This window comes from Elephantulus edwardii, unplaced genomic scaffold (genome assembly GCF_000299155.1).
Source record: "Elephantulus edwardii isolate Elephantulus edwardi_28Jun2011 unplaced genomic scaffold, EleEdw1.0 scaffold00075, whole genome shotgun sequence".
Classification (NCBI taxonomy): Eukaryota; Metazoa; Chordata; class Mammalia; order Macroscelidea; family Macroscelididae; genus Elephantulus; species Elephantulus edwardii.
In genome coordinates, this window is record NW_006399825.1 from 1991953 (window position 1) to 2010813 (window position 18861).

The following is an 18861-nucleotide window of genomic DNA, read 5'->3' on the forward strand; positions in this document are numbered from 1 at the left end:
GAGGGGTTTGTGCGGGGAGAAGGGTGCAACAATGAATGAATGGAATCCCAAAATCTCTGTAGATGTTCACTGAAATGAAAAATAAACAACCTAAATTAAACAAAAAACCCACTTTATTCAACTACAAGTTATGGTTGGTCAAATATTATTAGTGTTAAATTTATATTAAATACTGTGTTAAATAAATATTACTCGTGTTTTTCTACTAAAAAACATTAACAATAAACACTTTCAACTTTTCTCTCCCTCAACACTAAAGTTCCAAATGTCTATGCCAATTTGAAGACTGATTTTTGTAAAGAAATGTTATTAATTCATAAGCATACTGTTTATACTAAAGAACTGAGCTCTTTACATATTTCCACTTAACAATTCTAGTCCAAATTTAAATTTAAATTTCCACACACATAAATATGTCTTTATAAAATGGCAAAATGGCAGATGTGAAAGGTCCATCTAAAAAAATAACATTTGAGAATATAATTTTAAAGAGAAACTAATAGCATAGAAATTATGTCTCTTCTGGGATCATTATTTAGAATTCTGAGTAAGACTAACATACTAAATAACTGCTTCAAAAAACATGAGGTTCATGATTCCAGTTCTCTGAGAAATACATGAAATCAGGTAAGGGAGCTTCTGTTTTCTTTCTCTTTATTAAATAAACCCACTATTATCCTTTTCTTAAGCTCTGCTGAGATGTATAGTGAGATGTAGGCAGTGGTGACCAGGCAGCTAGAAGATGGACTTCATCAGTTCAATCCCATCCATTCTAAAGGTGGTGGAGGCACGCATACTTTCTATTAAAGTTATGATGGTTGTTATGTGCGGTCAAACCAAAACTGACTCATAACCGACTCTCCAGTGAGTTTTCAGAGGTAGTAAATCACATGGGAGGAGACTGCCCATCTTTCTCCCTTGCAGCAGCTGGTGGTTTCCAATTTCCTTCTTTTTGGGTTGGCAACGCAATTTCTTACCACTAGGTACTCCTTAGTTTAGAAAACCATCTTTATGGCATTGAAAGCTACCACGTCTAGCAAGTGTTATGCTGTAAAGACATTGAGAACCTCATCTTAACAGTATCCTCTCTGGGCATCTGGGAGTTACTTCAGTCATAAATCTAATTTTTACTTAGATATATGTGTTCAGTTAAAATGGATGGGCAAGCCAATTACTAGATTGTATTCAGTTTTCAAATTGTGAGTTTTAGGTCTAAAAATAATACTGTAGTTTATTTATACACTATAAAATAAAAATTAGTAAACAAAACTAAGAGTTCAGTGATGAACTAATCTTTTTAGATCTGAGTAAAAGACTGGTCTCATTTTCATTGAAGGATGAAATACACAAAAATGAATGCTTTATCTTCAATCTTCAGAAACTAGAAAAAAAGATACTGACGGAGAACAGAAAAATTAAACTTTTTCCATATAATTCACTCCATCCTCCAGCTTCCAAGAGCCCTGCTTTACTTATGATTCCAAACTGCTTTTTCCCCTCTTAGCATTTATCACTTCTAGCATACTTTATAATTTATTATCTTATCTCTTTTACTGGAATGTAACATTGTTCACGAAGTCTCTGGTGATGGGTACAGGTCAAGTGCTTAATAAAGATTTGCTGAATGACTGAATAGACTAATATAGAATTTTTTTTGAAGGCTGAAGTGCAGTGAATACTGCAAATAGCAAGCCTCAAGTAGTACCGTGCTTAAGGACGAAGAGAGGTGTTTTGGGTTAAATGGATGGAAGGAGTGGAGCTCATTTGTGTGTCTGGATTTGAAGCCTTACATACAAGCAATAGTTTTGCAAAGGTGAAAGCGTCTTAACATACGTTACTATTAAGGTCAGAGGAGTCTTGCGCGTAATAAAGCTTCGAGCTTTATTAAAATCCACCCCAAATGTTCCCTCCTTGCTGCCCCCTTGGGGAACGAACTCTCTAATCCATAACCGTACTCTGCAAAGGAAAACAACGGGAAGAAGGTGGGCTAACCGTCGCAGTCACGGCCTCCACGCTCCTGCCCCTCTGCGGCCAGCAGGTCGAGGCGCCGGGGAAAATGGCCGCAGAGCCTTCCTCGGGCTCTCTCGGGTCATCGTGGCCTGGGGCACCGACACGAGGATCCCCCCCCTCCCCACCAAAGTGCGGGAGGGAAAATAAGGCTAACCAGCGAGAAATTTTGCTCCTCAAACCAGCCAGACGCAGTGGCGGGAACCCTCAACTGCCCCGACCCCGGCGTCGTCCTCGTGCAGCTGCCCGCGCCCCTCGCGTGGCGCGCGCTGATAGGTCGGCTGGGGGCGGCAGGCCTGCGCGGCGTCGGGTTGCCATGGCTCCTGGGGCCGCTTGGCCACCAAGACCCTCCTGCCCGACCTGCCGGCCCCTCCGCGCACCCGGGTCTCCAGGGCCCCCCAGCGGCCCGCCCCTCCCAGCCCCCCCAGGCCTCTCGGACCTCCGGATCCCCTCTACCATTCGGGGAGCTCCCCAGCCACATTAGGGGAGCTGCGGCCTCCGCTGCAGAGGTCGCTCCAGGTCTGGGCCCAGTGGAGCCTTGCGGCCTACGGAGGGTGTCAAAGACGGGTGTAAAAGACGTCAGAGTCCGCTTTGGGCGGGAAAGTGGTTTCTCTGCATGAGTTGCAGAAGGCGCTGCGCCTGGCCGTCTCTCAACACCACCTGGACGTTTCTCAGGCCCCCCGCGCCGCCCACACCCAGTCTAGGTCCCGTGGCCACACATTTCAGACCCCATGATATAACTCGAGGGGACTGTAGGCAGGCAACTCTTTGCGACCCTCGCGGGGCGATTCTAGCCGATCCGAGCCATGTTTCTTTCTCAACAAAACAGTCGAAGTTTGGGCTCCGGGTTTTGCCCTTCCAACCCCTAGAAGACCGAACCCACCTTGCTCCTTCTTTCCGTCTCTTCATCTCCTATCCCCGGACCTTACGACCCTGACCACTGTACTCACCTCCCTGGACTCGGGCTCCATCTTCTTGGAGCTTCAAATGACGACGAGCAAGGTGCAGAGAGCTAAGCTCGGAAAGCGCCTTCACGCCGAGGACGCCCACACCACGCTGCTGACGGAAGACTCCCTCCCCCTGGCGGCGACGGCAGCGGTAGCAGCTGCAGAGGCGCAGGCTCGGTCCTGGGGCCTGAACCCACCACCTGGTGGGGGCGGGGGAGCCGAGCGGCTGGTGGGGCGGGCGGGCGCAGCCAGAGAAAGGGACGCGGGCGGGCGGATTTCGGTTTGGCCCAAGTCCGGCAGAGCGCGCAGCTGTTTGGGGCGGCGTGACCTGTGCGAGTCGAAGCCCCGCTTCTGTGGCCACTCGCTTGCTTTCGGAAGGCTGGAGAGGACGGTTATGCAGAGCTCCGTGCACTGCAAACCTTGGCCTCTTTTCCCCGTTAGAAGAGAATCGGCTTCTGGGTGTGGAGGGCTTGAGAAACTGAGGTGACCCCAAGGCTTCGCTTTGCTAGGCTGGTGGTTGGTGCACAGGGAAGAGGGAAGTTTCCAGAGTCAACTCTGGCGCCCAGGAACCTGACACGCAAAACTTGGGGATTCTTGAGAAGCTGCGGAGGACAGATGCACCTGTTGTTTTTGTCTGTCATCCCTGCGGAGCGGGCGGGGACAGCGCAGGCAACTTGGCTGCAGCTAATCTCGCTGGGGCTGTGGCGTCCGCCCCAGGCCAGCATCCGTCCGGGCTGATCCCCTGGAGCTCACGGAGCACAACCCTGCTGAGACCCGCGATGAGTAGCTCGCACTTGTGAAGGTTTTTTACGAACTTGATTGTACTGATAAGAAGTTGCGCTGCAATACAAAGGCACAAAGTTCGAATCCACCATCTGCAGGATGGTGAGTCTCCTCTTGTGCATTTATTTCCTCTGAAATCCTGCTGTGAGGAGGGTCAGCTATGAGTCAGTTCCAACTCGTTGGCACATAACAGCAATAAAAACAACAACAACAGGTTTCAGTAAGGTTCCAGTAAGCTCTGAGCATCTTTGAAAGAGAACTGATTTGCACGTGTGTATCTACATATCTTTATGAAGAAGAGTGTGGCATCAGAGGAAGACTCAGCAACAACCTGCAGATAATGCAGAAGACACAACCTTGCTTGCAGAAAGTGAAGAGAACTTGAAAGGCTTCCTAGAGAAGATCACAGACTACACCCTTCAATATGGATTACACCTCAATATCAAGAAAGCAAAATCATCACCACAGTTTATCATGATAGGCAACATCATGACAGATAAAAGAGCGGATTTGTCAACAATTTCATCTTACTGGAATCCACAGTTAACTCCCTTGGTGCTAGCAGCCAAGAAAAACAGGTATTGTATTGGGAAAGTCGGCTGTCAAAGACCTTTTTAAAGTGTCATGGAGCAGTGATGTCAATTTAAAGACTAAGGTGCACTTGATTCAAACCATAGTCTTTTCCATCACTATGTAGCTGAAAGTTGGACAGTGAATAAAGATGGCAGAAGAGAATTGATGCCTTTGATCTGTGGTGTTAGAGTACTGAACACCTCATGGACTGCCAACGGAACTACAAAGCTATCTTTCAGAAAGAGCAACCAAGGTGCTCCTGAGAGGCAAGTATGGTGAAACTTCATCTCACAGACTTATGGCATGTTGTTACATGTGACCAGTTCTTGGGAAAATACATCATGCTTGAATATGGTCAGTGAAAGAAAGACCTTTAACAGGATGGATTGTTACAATGAACTCAAATATATAAGAGATGATGAGGATGGCCCAGGATACAACAAGGTTCCCATCTCTTGGTCACAGGGTTGCTATGAGTCATAATTGACTCGATGATACCTAACAGCAACAGATAGGTAGGTAGGTAGATAGATAGACAGACAGACCACTCTGGTGGTGTAGTCTGTAAAGAGTTATGCTGCAAACATTTCTCCAACGGTTTGAATTCACCAACTGTTCTATGGGAGAAAGATGGTCATTCTCCTCTGATGGAATTTATAGCCCCAGACATTCACCAGAGAGCCAGCTATAAGTTGATTCTGATTCATTAGCAGTGAGATTGTGAGTATTTATGCGATCTCCCAATAATGAGCTCTCACTCATCCACAGTACTCAATCCAGTTTGGTGTTTTTTTTTTTTTTTTGATATAATTTTCAATTCTCCTTTGATCTGCAGCTTCTTGTTACAGTTTCTGAACATCACAGTTAATTTAGCTTTTAAGAAGTTTCTGTGAAGATTTTTATTTATATAAAATCATGTTCTAGATAATTACAACTCGGTAAGCTAGTTCTGAGGAGCTCTGGTGACATAATCTGTAGAAAATTGCACTGCTAACTCAAAGGCAGTGTCTCTGCTGACTGGACTCTTTATATGTGGCTCTGTAGGAGCAAGATGGGCTATCTCTTTCCATGGAACTTACAGTCTCTGAAAAACCACTAGAAGATCAGCTGTGAGTTGATTCAGATTCAACAGGCAATGAGAATGGGAATGAGAAAATGAGAGGTAAGCTTATGCAACAGTAATGGGTTTTTAAAAAAAATTTTATTTTGATTTATTTACAAAATTTGAATACATTGTTTTTTATGAAAGATCCTTCCCATTTCCTTTACCCCACCCACCCACTGAACTGCACAACCTTATGATTAACATCCTCCCCTCCCCTCTCCCCCCCCTCTATTTTTACCCTCCCCCCACCGTGGATCCTCATACTCATTTTACAATAATGGTTTTTATATAGTATTTGTCTTTGTGGGACTGAGTGAGTTCACTCAGCATAATACTCTCCAGTCCCTACCATGTTAAGTAGTAATTTATAAAATGATTGCTCCTATGTGCTGCATAGTATTCCCTTGTATGAATGTACCACAATTTCTCAATCCATTTATTTTTGGTTGGACAGCTGGGCTATTTCCATGTTCTTGTCATGGTGAATAATGCTACTATGAACATTGATGTACAAGTTTTGGTTTGAGCCTTAATTCTCATTTTCTTGAGATATATTCCAAGCAATGGAATAGCTGGGTCATATGGAATTTCTATGTTCAGCTTTTTGAGGAAGCACGAAACTGCCTTCCAGACTGGTTGTACCATTCTACAATCCCATCAACAATATAAAAGTGTTCCTATCTCACCACATCTTCTCCAACATTTATAACTTGCTGTTCTGTTAAACTTTACCACTGCTACTGGAGTGAGATGGTACATCATTGTGGTATTGATTTGTGTCTGTCTTATTGACATTTGGAGCATTTCTTTATATGGCTGTTGGCCATTTGAATATCTTTCTCTGTGAAAATTCTTTCCATGACTTTGGCCCATTTTGTAATTGTATTATAATTCTTTTTCTTGTGGAAGCCCAGGAGCATTCTACAAACTTTTGTCATGAGACTCTTGTCTGAGATGGTATTGCCAATTGTTTGTTCCCAGTCAGTAGGTTTTCTTTTCACCTTGTTGGGAAAAGCTTTTGATGAGCATAGGCATTTAATCTTTAGACGGCCCCATTCATCAATTGTATCCTGTTCAAACTGTACATTTCTTGCAATATTTGGCAGTCTCTTTATAACTTGGACTAGTGTTTCTAAGCTTGATCCCAGTTTGTCTCTTAAGAACATTATGGTCTTGGGCTTTATTCCCAAGTCTCTTATCCACCTTGAGTTGGTTTTTGTGTATGGTGTGAGATGTGGATCCTGTTTTAGCTTTCTGCAGGTAGCAGTCCAGTTTTGCCAGCACCATTTATTGAAGAGGTTGTCATTTCCCCACATGATAGGTTTTCTTTCCTTGTTGAATATCAGTTGCCCATAGATAGCTGGGTCTATTTCTGGGTTCTCACTTCTGTTCCACTGATATGTGCCTGTCATTTATATAGTGCTATACTTCTCACTTCATTTTTTTGTTTCTCAGAAGTGTTTTGCTTATTCAGGGTCTCTTGCTTCTCCAAATAAACTTGACAATTTCCTTTTTTTTTAAGGTTTATTATTTTTTGTGTGTACCATCAAATCAGATCTAACTGGTACAGGAGGATATTGTTCCTCCTTCTCCAGCAGAGCACCTGGTGGATTTGAACCAACAATTTCCCTTTTGATCTCCTTGAAAAATGAATTTGGTATCTGTATTGGGATTGCATTGAATATGTAGATTGCTTTTGGTATGATTGTCATTTTCACAATACTCATTCTTCCTATCTATGAACAGGGTGCATATTTCAATTTCTGTAGGTCTTTTATTTTGTCTTGCAGAAATGCTCTGTAGTTTTCTTTGTATAAGTTTTTTGTATCTCTCGTTAGGTTGACTCCCAAATATCTCAATTTGTGGTTGGCTATTGTAAATGGTATTGGTTTCCTTCTCTCAGTTCTCTTTGTTACTGTAGAGGAAGTCCTCTGATTTTTGGATTGCAGTAGTAATTGTTATAGTTCATTTTATACCAGGCACAAAGCTTTATCATAATCAGTAGTATTCTTCAATCATCATGTTACCTTAATTTTGTTGTGATGTGTTGTTTGGGTTGGGATCAACTCATAACTGATGCTCCAGTGAGTTTTCAGAGGCTATAAGTTGCACATTTTCACAGTCAATTGGAACCTCTTTCTTGGGAGTGGGAACAAATACAGACCTGTTCCAATCTGTTGGCCAGACAGCTGCCCTCCAAATTTCCTAGCATAGACTGGTGAGTACATCCAAGGCTAAATCTGTTAACTGAAACAAGTCAATTGGTATCCCATCAATTCCTGGGGCCTTAGTTTTTGCCAATGCCTTCAATTCAACTTCTATTTCCTCCTTCATTACCATTGACTCCTGTTCATATGGTACTTCCTTAAATTTTTCAGTATCAATTGATTCTTTCTGGCACAGTGACTGTCTTTCTTCCATCTTCTTTTGATGCTTTCTGGGTCATTCAATATATTGCCGATAGCATCTTTCAGTATTGCTCTAAGATGCTTAAATTTGCTTTTTTCCAGTTCTTTGAGCTTTAGAAATGCAGAGGATTCAGCTGGTGACCAAACTGAATGTGGAAATGATAAAACAATATTATTGATATCACATGCATGCAAAATACTGCTGAAGATCATTTAAAAATGGCTAGAATAGTACATAGATAAGGAACTGCCAGAAGTTCAAACAGAATTTAGAAGAGGCTGTGGCACCAGCAATATCTTGCTGATGTCAGATGGATCCTAGCTGAAAGTAAGGAATACAAGAAGAATGCCTATTTGTGCTTTATTGACTATGCAAAGGCATTTGACTGTGTGTATCATGACAAGTTCTGACTGACATTGAGAAGAATGGGAATCCCAGAGCACTTGATTGTGCTCATGTGGAGCCTACATCTGGATCAGGAGGCTGTTGTGCGAACAGAGCCAGGTAGCACTGCAGGGTTTGAAATTGGGAAGAATGTGTCAGGGTTGTATTCTCTCTTAATACCTATTCATTCTGTATGCTGAGCAGATTAGTTGAGAAGCTGAACTCTATAAAGAGGAGTGTGGGATCATGATTGGAGGGAGACTCATCAATAACCTGTCTTATGCAGATGACAAAACCTTGCTTACTAAAAGTAAGGAGTGCTTGAAGCATTTGTTGCTGAAGATCAAGGAATGCAGTCTTCGGTATGGATTGCATCTCAATGTCAAGAAAGCAAAGATTCTTACCACTGGGCCAAAGGCAACATCATGATGGATGGAGATGAGATTAAAATTTCAACAGCTTCATCTTGCTTGGATCCACAGTTAATATCCTTGGTACGAGCAGTCATCAAATAAGGAGATGCATGGCATTGGGAAAATCTGCAGTTAGGGACTTCTCCAAATTATTGAGGAGTAGTGATGTCAGTTTGAAGACTAAGGTACATATGATTCAAGCCATAGTCTTTCTGGTTACTAGCATACATCTGAGGGCTAGATAGTGAATAAGGATGACAGAAAAAGAATTGATGTCTTTGAGCTGTGGTGTTGGATAAGAGCACTAAACATCCCATGGATAGCCAAGAAATGAATAGAAAGGTCTTGGATAGGGTGCAGTCAGAGTGCTCTTTGGAGGCAAGAATGATGAAGTTTTGCCTTGCATATATTGGGCATATTTCTAGGAAGTGCTAGTCCTTGGAGAAGGACACGATGTTGGGAAGGGTGGAGGGGAAGCAATGGAGAGGAAGACCTTCAACCAGGTGCATTGATATGGTGACTGCTGCAGTGGGCTCTTGTGTGTCAGGTAGTGTGAGGATGGCACAGGATAGAACAGGGTTCAGATCTTTTGTTCGTACGGTTGCTATGAGTCGTGCTCAACTTGACGACACTTAACAACAACAACAATAAATTGCACAATAGGAGATTGCTAATTTTTCTCCTGCAAAACATCTAATGGATCCAAACCTCACATCTTTGGGTTTGCAGCACAATTCCTTACTGTTAGGCCACCAGAGCTCCCTAATCCTTATTTTACAAGTGAAGAGATGGTGGTGTTGGACATTAAAACATAAACCCATAAAAACCAAAACCCATGGCCATTAAGTTGACTCCAACTCATACTTGGCAGTATATAAAACTATAGGGGGGGTGTATGTGAAAGAAATGGGAAAGATCTAGTGTGAAAAACAATGTATATGAAGTTTGTAAATAAACAAATATAAAATATTTTTTTCATAAAAGAACTATAGGTGATTTAGATACAGGGAAAATTTTATTTCCATATGTATATATGAAACAAGATCATACCATACTAAAATAAAATTAAAAATGAATTAAAGATCTAAATATGTAAATTGAAACCTCTCCTTAAAATTCAAGGACAATGCTGTCAGACCTAGCTTTTAACAAGGGATTATCTAATAACAAAACTACACACAACAAAAGAATAAATAAATTAGACCTTAAAAATGAGAAACTTATTGTTTTGTTGTTGTTATGTGCCGTTGAGTCGCTTGTGACTCATAGCCACCCTATGTATAACAGCTCTAAACTCTGTTCTGTCCTGTGCCAATCTCATTGTCTCTGACACACTCATCTCGAGTGCCACAGTCACCGAATCAATCCACCTTCCAGAGAGCCTTCCCCTCCTGCGCTTGCCCTCCACCCTCCCAAGCATGATGTCCTTCTCCAAGGACCGGTCCCTCCTTACAACATGACCGAAGTATGCCAGACAAAGTTTCAGAATCTTTGCCTCCAAGGTGGAGGCTGGTTTAACCCTCTCCAGGATGAATCTGTTTGTTTTCTTAGCAGTCCATGGTACCCTCAGCACTCTTCTCCAACACCAAAGCTCAAAAGCATCAATTCTCCTTCTATCCTTCCCAGTCATTGTCCAGCTCTCTGACACATAACAAGTGACTGCAGAGACCATGGCCTGTACCAGACACACCTTAGTCTCCAAAGACACACTGTTGCTCATCAAAAACTTTTGCTCATCAAATGACTTTACCAAAAAGTGAAAAAAACAACAACAATCAACTGGGACAATATTTTAGGAAACCATATATCCAAGAAAAATCTGAGAAAATGTAACAAAAAATATAACAAAGGATTTGGATAGATATTTCATCAAAGAAGAAATTCCAAGGAATTAAAAATGTTCTATGTTATTTGCTATCTTTCTCATTGCTGTCCAGTCAGAAAGTACCCTCCATTGGGTTTCAAATACTGAACTGCATGGGAGATTGCCCATCCTTCATTAGTCATTGCTGTTGTATACCATTGAGTTGGAACCAAACCGTAGCTGACCCTCCAGCAGGTTTTCAGAGACAGTAAATAGCACTGGAGGAGAGTGTCCATCCTTTTTAGGGTCAGCTATGGGTCGGTTCCAACTTAATGGTAAACAACAACATATTGAACAAAACACTTGAACAGTCAGCCAGTTTGAGAAATGAATCATGATACATGTTACGGTATAAATGGACCTTGACAGTATTATGATAAAATAAGTTAATCACCAAAAGAAAATTGTTATATGTCTCACATTTATAAAAACCAAGAAAGTGCAAATATATAGAAATAAAAATTGATTAGTGGTTATTGGGGGCTGGAGGGAAGGGAAGAAATGGTGACAGAAAAATCTAAGGGTAGAATTGGTACAGTCAATTATATTAATTTCTGTTAATAAGTACTAGGGATATTATAGCTAATGTTAGATGGATCTTGGCAGAAAGCAGAGAGTATTAGAGAAATGTCTATCTGTGTTTTAATGACTATGCAAAGATTTTTTACTGTGTGAATCACAACGAACTGTGGCTGTCTGTGAGAAGAATGGAACTCCTAGAACATTTGATTGTGCTTATGCGAAACCTATACTTGAACCAGGAGGCAGTCATCAGAACAGAGCAAGGAGACACTCAGGGTTCAAAATTGGGAAAGGTGTCCGCCAGGGATGTATTCTGTCTCCATATTTTTTTCAATCTGTATGCAGAATAGATAATTTGTGAGGCTGGATTGTATGAGGAGGAATGTGGGTGGCATCAGGATTGGAGGAAGATTCATCAGCAATCTGCATTATGCAGATGACACAACCCTGCTTTCTGAAACTAAAGAGGACCTGAAGTGCTTGCTGCAGAAGGTCAAGGACTGCAGCCTTCAACATAGATTGAAACTTACTATCAAGAAAACAAAGATTCTCACCCCTGGGGCAATTGGCAGCATCATAATGGATGGTGAAGAGATTGAGATTGTTAACAGTTATAGTTTGCTTGGCTCCACAATCAATACTCTTGGTATTAGCAGCTAGGAAATCAAGAGACAAATTGCACTGAGAAAGTCAGCTGTCAGGGACCTCTCCAGAGTACTGAAGACTAATGATGTCAGGCTGGAGATGAAGGTGTGACTGATCCAGGCCATAGTCTTTGCAATTGTGTGCTATGTGTCAGAGAGCTGGACAGTGATAGAGAATTAATGCCTTTGAGCTATGGTGCTGGAGAAGAGTGTTGACTATACCATGGACTGCTAGGAGAACAAACAGGTTTGTCCTGGAGAGGGTGAAACCAGGCTGCTCCTTGGAGGTAAGGATTCTGAAGCTTTGTCTGACATACTTTGGGTGTTTGCAAGGAGGGACCGGTCCTTGGAGAGGCACATCATATTTGAGGGGGGAGAGGGACAGCACAAGAGAGGAAGGCCCTCTATGAGATGGATTGATTCAATGTTGGCGTAATGGGAGTAGGTGTTCAGACAGTGAGGCTGGCACAGGATAGAGCAGGGTTTAGGGCTCTTGTACATAGGGTCACTATGAATTGCAAGTGACTCGATGGCACATAACAACAACATAAAAAGTTGGACAAAAGTTATACAATACATATTTGTAATAATGACCAAAAAAGGTAGTTGCTGAGGCTTTTTATGTACAGCCAAACTCCTCATGGGATTTAGTTCCTTGATTTGGAAGTTTAGTGTCATGATTTCAGGGAATATCAGTATATCAGTTAATAACATATTTAGTGCTTCTGTTCTACTTACTAGTTCACCATAGTGCCTAGGGTCCTAGAAACCTTCTGTTAGCCATCTAAGGAACAGCAATTGTTCTCTGTTCTTCTGGAGCAATAGAGGAATATGAGGAAAACATGGAAGGTGTGGAATTGCCTCCATGAACACCTTCCCCCTCTGCCATGAGGCCGGAAGAACTGGGTGTTGCCTGGCTAGCATTATTGAACATTTTGATCAACATTTCCACATAAGTATGCTGATTAATTAAGAAAGGGAAAAAATACAGAACAGAATTTAAAATTCTCATAGACTTAAGACTTTCTGGAGCTGTGAAGTTTGACTAAACCCCTGAAGCAATTCCTTTGAAATAAGCTTTAAGCCTTAAACCAAACATATCCCTGAAAGTCATTGTAGAACCAAACAATAACTTAAAAAGATCTATATTGAGTATTAGACTGTGTTAAGAACTATCTAGAAAGATCACGTTGACTATAGCCACTTGAAAGTCTATGCCAGGAAATTTGAAGGACAGCTATCTGGCCAATAGATGGGAGGAGGTCCATAGTTGTTCCCATTCCCAAGAAAAGTGATCCAATTTAATGTGGAAACTACCAAACAATATCAATATCACAAGCAAGCATCATGCTTGGAAGGGTGGAGGGACAGCACAGGAAGACCACAGATGAGATGGATGCATACTGTAATTGGAGTAATATGGGTAGGTGTGTCGGAATCAGTGAGACTGGCTTAGGGCAGGGCAGGCTTCAGAGCTGCTGTACATAGGGTCACTGTACATTGCAGGAGATTTGACTACACACAAAAATAAGAAGAAGCAGAAGGCCATTAAAAAACAGCTAGATAGGGAACTACCAGATGTTCAAGCAGGATTTAGAAGAAGCTGTGGCCCCAGGGATATCATTGCTGATGTCAGATGGATCCTGTCTGAAAGGAATATCAGAATAATGTCTGTTTGTGCTTTATTGACTATGCAAAGGCATTTGACTGTGTTGATCATGACAAGTTGTGACTGACATTGAAAAGAATGGGAATCCCAGAACACTTGATTGTGCTCATGTTGAACCTATACCTGGACCACGGGGCTGTTGTGTGAATGGAGCAGGGGGACACTGCATGGTTTAAAATTGATAAGGGAATGCATGAAAGTTGTATTCTCTTGTCATATCTGTTCAATCTTAATGCTGAGCAAATTATCTGAGAAACTGGACTCTCTGAAGAGGAGTATGGGATCAGGATTGGAGGAAGAATCATCAATGAACCATGTTATACAGATGACACCTTTGCTGAAAGTGAAGAGGACTTGAAAGACTTGTTGCAGAAGATCAAGGAATGCAGCCTTCAATATGAATAGCTTCTCAGTGTCAAGAAAACAAAGATTCTTACATCTGGGCTGATAGGCAGCATCATGATGGATGGAGAGGAGATTGAAACTGTCAACAGCTTCATCTTACTTGTTTCCACAATTAATACCCTTAGTACCAGCAGTAAGGAAATCAGGAGATGCGTTGCACTGGGAAAATCTGCAATTAGGAACCTCTCTAAATTATTGAGGAAATGATATCAGTTTAAAGACTAAGGTGCATCTGATTCAGCCTTTCTGAAAACTTGCAGTGCATCTGAGAACTGGACAATGAATAAATATGACATAGAAAAAATTGACACCTTTGAGCTGTGGTGTTGGAGAAGAGCATTGAACATCCCATGAATGTCCAAGAGAACAAACAGATATGTCTTGGAGTAAGTGTAGCCAGAGTGCTCCTTGGAGGCAGAGATAATGAAGTTTCATCTCACACACTTCAAGTATGTTGCTTAGGAGAGGTCGTCCCTTGGAGAGGGACATCATACTTGGAAAGATGGCAAAGGAGAGGAAGACCGTCAACTAGGGGATTGACATAGTAACTGCAGCAATGTTCTTGAGTGTATCAGAGATTGTGAGGATATCACAGAATAAGATTTAGATCTCTTGTTCATAGAGTTGCTCTCTAAGAGTCATACTCAACTCAATGGCATGTAACAACTACTACTCTTGTGGTGGTGTCGATTTTTCAAGTTTGTTTTGTGTGTATTTTGATGCTGCTATGGTTTGGTACATAGATATAATTATTGTTATGTCCTCTTGCTCTATTGACCCTTTAAGAATTGCATAGTATCCTTTTTAGTCCTGTATGCTAGTTTTTATTGTGAAGTCTATTTTATCAAATATTAATATTGCTGCTCCTACTTTTTTGTTTTTGATTGATATTTGTTTATTATATATTTTTTGTATCCTTGGATTTATAATCTTACTCTTCACTTCTCAGATGTGACCCTTATCAACACCATATTGATGAGCGTTTTTTTTTATCCAATCTTTTTATTGGTGCATTTAAACTATTTACATGCAGTGTCATGATTGAGAGATAAAGTTTTATTGCTGTTTTTAAAAATTATTTTTCATGTTGTTGCTGGTTACTTTGATCCATCATATTTCTGTGGTGTCCCTGTGTGGAAGACTTCCTTTAGTATTTTTTACAAAGGTGATCTTGTCTTCATGAACTCTCCTGGTCTCTGCTTTTCTGAGAATTACCTAATCTCTCCATCATATTTATTGGGCAGTTTTGCTGGGTACAGGATTCTAGGTTGTTAGTTATTTTTGTTGAGTGTTTTGTACATGCTATCCCACTGTTTTCTTGTTCACATATTTTCTCCTGAGAAATCAGAGTTTCATTTTATCTGCTATCCTTTCTAGGTAACTCTTTGTTTTCCCCCTAGCTGCTTTCAGAATTCTCTTCTTGTTACTGGTTTTAGAGAATTTGACTATGTGTCTTTGTGGTTTTCTTTTGGGGTCTGTTCTACTTAGGGTTCACTCAGCTTCTTGGACATATATTTTCTCATGTCTTATGATACCTGGAAAGTTTTCTTCTAGTAACTCTTCCTAAATGTATGGGACACTTTATGAATTTGTGTGTCATTTTTGCACAGGAGCCATGCTAATATTCTCTGTATCATTCTGATTTTAGTGTATGCACTGTCTAAGCAAATGTGGTGGCATTTTTAACAAATATGGGTGAATGAGAGATTGAAGATGCTGAAGAGTCTAAAGTTATCTCCTCCTTTTGGTAGGTAAATCAAATGGCAGTAACAGACTTTGCTTATATGTGTACATAAATTAATTGAGCAAAATCTGGGAAGATGGATATTAATTAGCTTGTTCACTTGAGTTTCTTTTTTAGGGGAAAGAGGGTTGGTGTGGTTGGATTAGAAGAAGAAAGATTTGCAAGGCAGGCAAAAGAAAACAAGGAGAAGTATGCAGATAATCACATTTATTCACACAGCTTTCAGGAAGAAATATAGGTCACAGAAATGAAAATAATGGCACAAAATTCTATGGAATATACACAAATTTTAGTTTTAACTAGCTTAGTAGCTGTCAGGAATATTTATTGGTTATTTAAATCCAGAATATGTGACCCTATAAACCAAAAGTACAATTGTGGAAAGCAAAAGACTATTAGTAATACAAATCTGTATCATTCAGAACAGAGTAAGTGTACTACAATAACAGTGACCATCAGATCTAAGAGACTTATAACAAAGGTTTCATTCTTCTTCATTTTTATGTCCATTGTAGATTGATTTCAGTTCTGTTCCATGCCATTTTCAAATAAGAATCCAATTGTAATCTGGAGTACAATTAATTTTATGATAGAGGAAAATGAGATCATGGTGAAACAAGTTGGTTCTTAAAGCTTCTACCCAGAATGGATTCTCTCACACATCTTTCATTGACTAAAGCCAACCATATGACTGAGCTTGGTGTCAATGAGATGAGGACATATAATCCTCCACTGTTGGTGTTGTCATTAGGTGTCATCAAGTTGGCTCCAATTCGTAGCAGCCCATATGCTAGAATGATATCCTGCCAATCAGTTTTGTGTGTGAGTGCATTGTTGCACTCACTCTAGTCAGTCTACCTCCTTAAGGATCTTCCTTTTTTTAAACTGAAGGTGTGTCTGATACAGGCTATGGTCTTTGCAATCACTTGTTATGCATCAGAGAGTTGGACAATGACTAAGGAGGATTGAAGGAGAATTGATGCCTTTGAGCTGTGGTGCTGGAGAAGAGTATTGAATGTACCCTGGACTGCCAAGAAAACAAACGGATTCATCCTGGAGAGGGTTAAACCAGGCTGCTCCTTGGAGGCAAGGATTCTGAGGCTCCGTCTGACATACTTTGGACATGTTTCAAGGAGGGACAGGTCCTTGGAGAGGGACATCATGCTTGGGAGGGTGGAGGGACGGTGCAGAAGGGGAAGACCCTCTATGAGGTGTATTGATTCAGTGACTGGGGTGATTGGGATGAGTGTGTCAGAGGCAGTGAGATTGGCACAAGATAGAGCAGGGTTTAGGGCTGTTGTACATAGGGTCGCTATGAGTCACAAGCGACTTGACGGCACATAACAACAACAACAACAACAACAACAACAACAACAACAACAACAACTTAACTTTTCAAAGCTTTTGTCTTGATAATATGGCTGAAGTATGGGAGACAAAGTCCTGCAAATCTTGCTTCTAAAGGGTATTTTGATTGTGCTTCTTTCAAGACAGAATTGTATGCTCTCATGACAGTCTATGGTATAGTCAATATTTTTTGCCAATATCACAATCCAAAGACTCACTTCTTCTTTGGTCAATTTTTATGTGCTCATGAAGCAATTAAAAATATCAGGGCTGGGGAGCTCTGGTGGTCTAGTGGCAAGGAGCTGCAACTACAATCCCAGAGGCACATGGTTCGAATCCACCAGATGCTCTGCCGGGAAAAGGAGGGACAATCTCCTCCTGTACCAGTCAGATCTGATTTGACAGTACACTCACACAAAAATAAAAATAAAAATAAAAAAATCAGGGCTTTGGTCAGAGACATCTTAGACCTCAAAGTGACATCCTTGCTCTTTACCACTTGAGAGGTCCTTGGCAGTAGATTAGCTCAGTGATACATGTCATGCGATTTCTTAACTGCTGCTTCCATGAGCATTGACACAGTACATGAAATCCTTGACACAGTCAATATTTTCCCACCTCTTTACCCTGATGTTGTTTTTTGATCCAGTTGTCAAGGTTTTTGTTTTCCTGATGTTGAGATCTAATTAATCCTGAGGGATATAGTCTTTAAGCTACATCAGTAAGTCCTTCACAACTTCTTCACTTTCTGAAAACAAGATTGTATACTTGGCTATTGCAGGTTATTGAATGAATTTTCTTCTAGTTTGGATGCCACATTCTTCTTCATATAGCCTAAATTCTTAAATTAATTGCTCAGCCTACATATAGAATGGATATGGTGAAAGGACACAACCGTGATGCACATCTTACTTGATTTTAAATCATGTTGTATCCCTGGTTATGTTTGAATGGCGACTTTCTGCTCCTCATAACTGTTCTGAATGAGCACAAATAAGTGTTCTAGAATCACCATTCTGTGAAATGTTCTTCATAGTTTATTATAGGGGGTATAGCTCAGGAGGACAGGACATTTGTCGGCATAGTATATTATGATCTACACAGCCAAATGTTTTTGCATGGCAAATAAAACACAAGTAAATATCTTTCTGTTATTCTCTGCTTCCAGTCAAGATCTGACTGTCACTCACTTTATGTTCTTTTCTTAATCTAGCTGGAATTTCTACCTCAGACATTTTAAATAATCTTCAGTAAGTTTTCACTTGTGTGTGAAATTGATGCTTTCTGGGTCATTCAATATTTTGACCACAGAATCCTTTAGTATTATAAATCGAGGCTCGGATTTGTTCTTCTTGTCTTCTTGAAAGGTCAGCTTGAGAAATGTCAAGCATGTTCTTTTCTTTTGAATTTTTAAATTCAGGCTGTATTTTGGCTCTCACGGACTTATTTGATTTTCTTGAACTTCCATGAGAAATTGATGATATATTCCACAGTTGACTTCAAGCCGTGTTCTGACCTATGATAATGAGTTTCTCTACCACCTCTTTACAAAAATGTAGATGATTTCTCACATATTTTGAGCACACTATCAGGAGGGGCTAGACCTTGGAAAAAGACATCACCATTCTTGGAAGAGTAGGGGGGTCATTGAAAAAGAGTGCAAATAAAACCATTAAAATAAAAAAAAACCTTAAAAAAATAAAATAAAAAAAAACAGAAAAGAGTGCAATGTTGTGGGTATGTTACTAAACATTTGGTTTTCCTAGACCATTGTCTTTATTTTTTTATTTTTTTCTTCTCCCTGCCTCTTTTTAAACAGTCCCTCCGAAAGGACTATCCACTTAGCATTGTATCCAAAGACGAAGTTTGTAGTTGAAAGGAGTTAGAAGTTAGCCTTCGTTACAGACTGGTTAATTTCAGGGTGGAAAATATGGAACGCTTCACGAATTTGCATGTCATCCTTGCGCAGGGGCCATGCTAATCTTCTCTGTATCGTTCCAATTTTAGTATATGTGCTGCCGGAGCGAACACTAGACCATTGTCTT

The 18861-nt window shown here is 40.8% G+C and overlaps 1 protein-coding gene across 1 annotated transcript in view; it reads right to left on the reverse strand.

Moving 5' to 3' along the window:
- Window positions 1-2978, reverse strand: part of LOC102846923 (protein boule-like) — a 45970-nt gene extending 42992 nt beyond the window's left edge. Inside the window, exon 1 of the mRNA XM_006889068.1 lies at window positions 2958-2978. Within this exon, the coding sequence (XP_006889130.1) occupies window positions 2958-2978 (21 nt within the window). The remainder of the gene's footprint in view (window positions 1-2957) is intronic.
- Between the last annotated feature and the right edge of the window lie 15883 nt (window positions 2979-18861).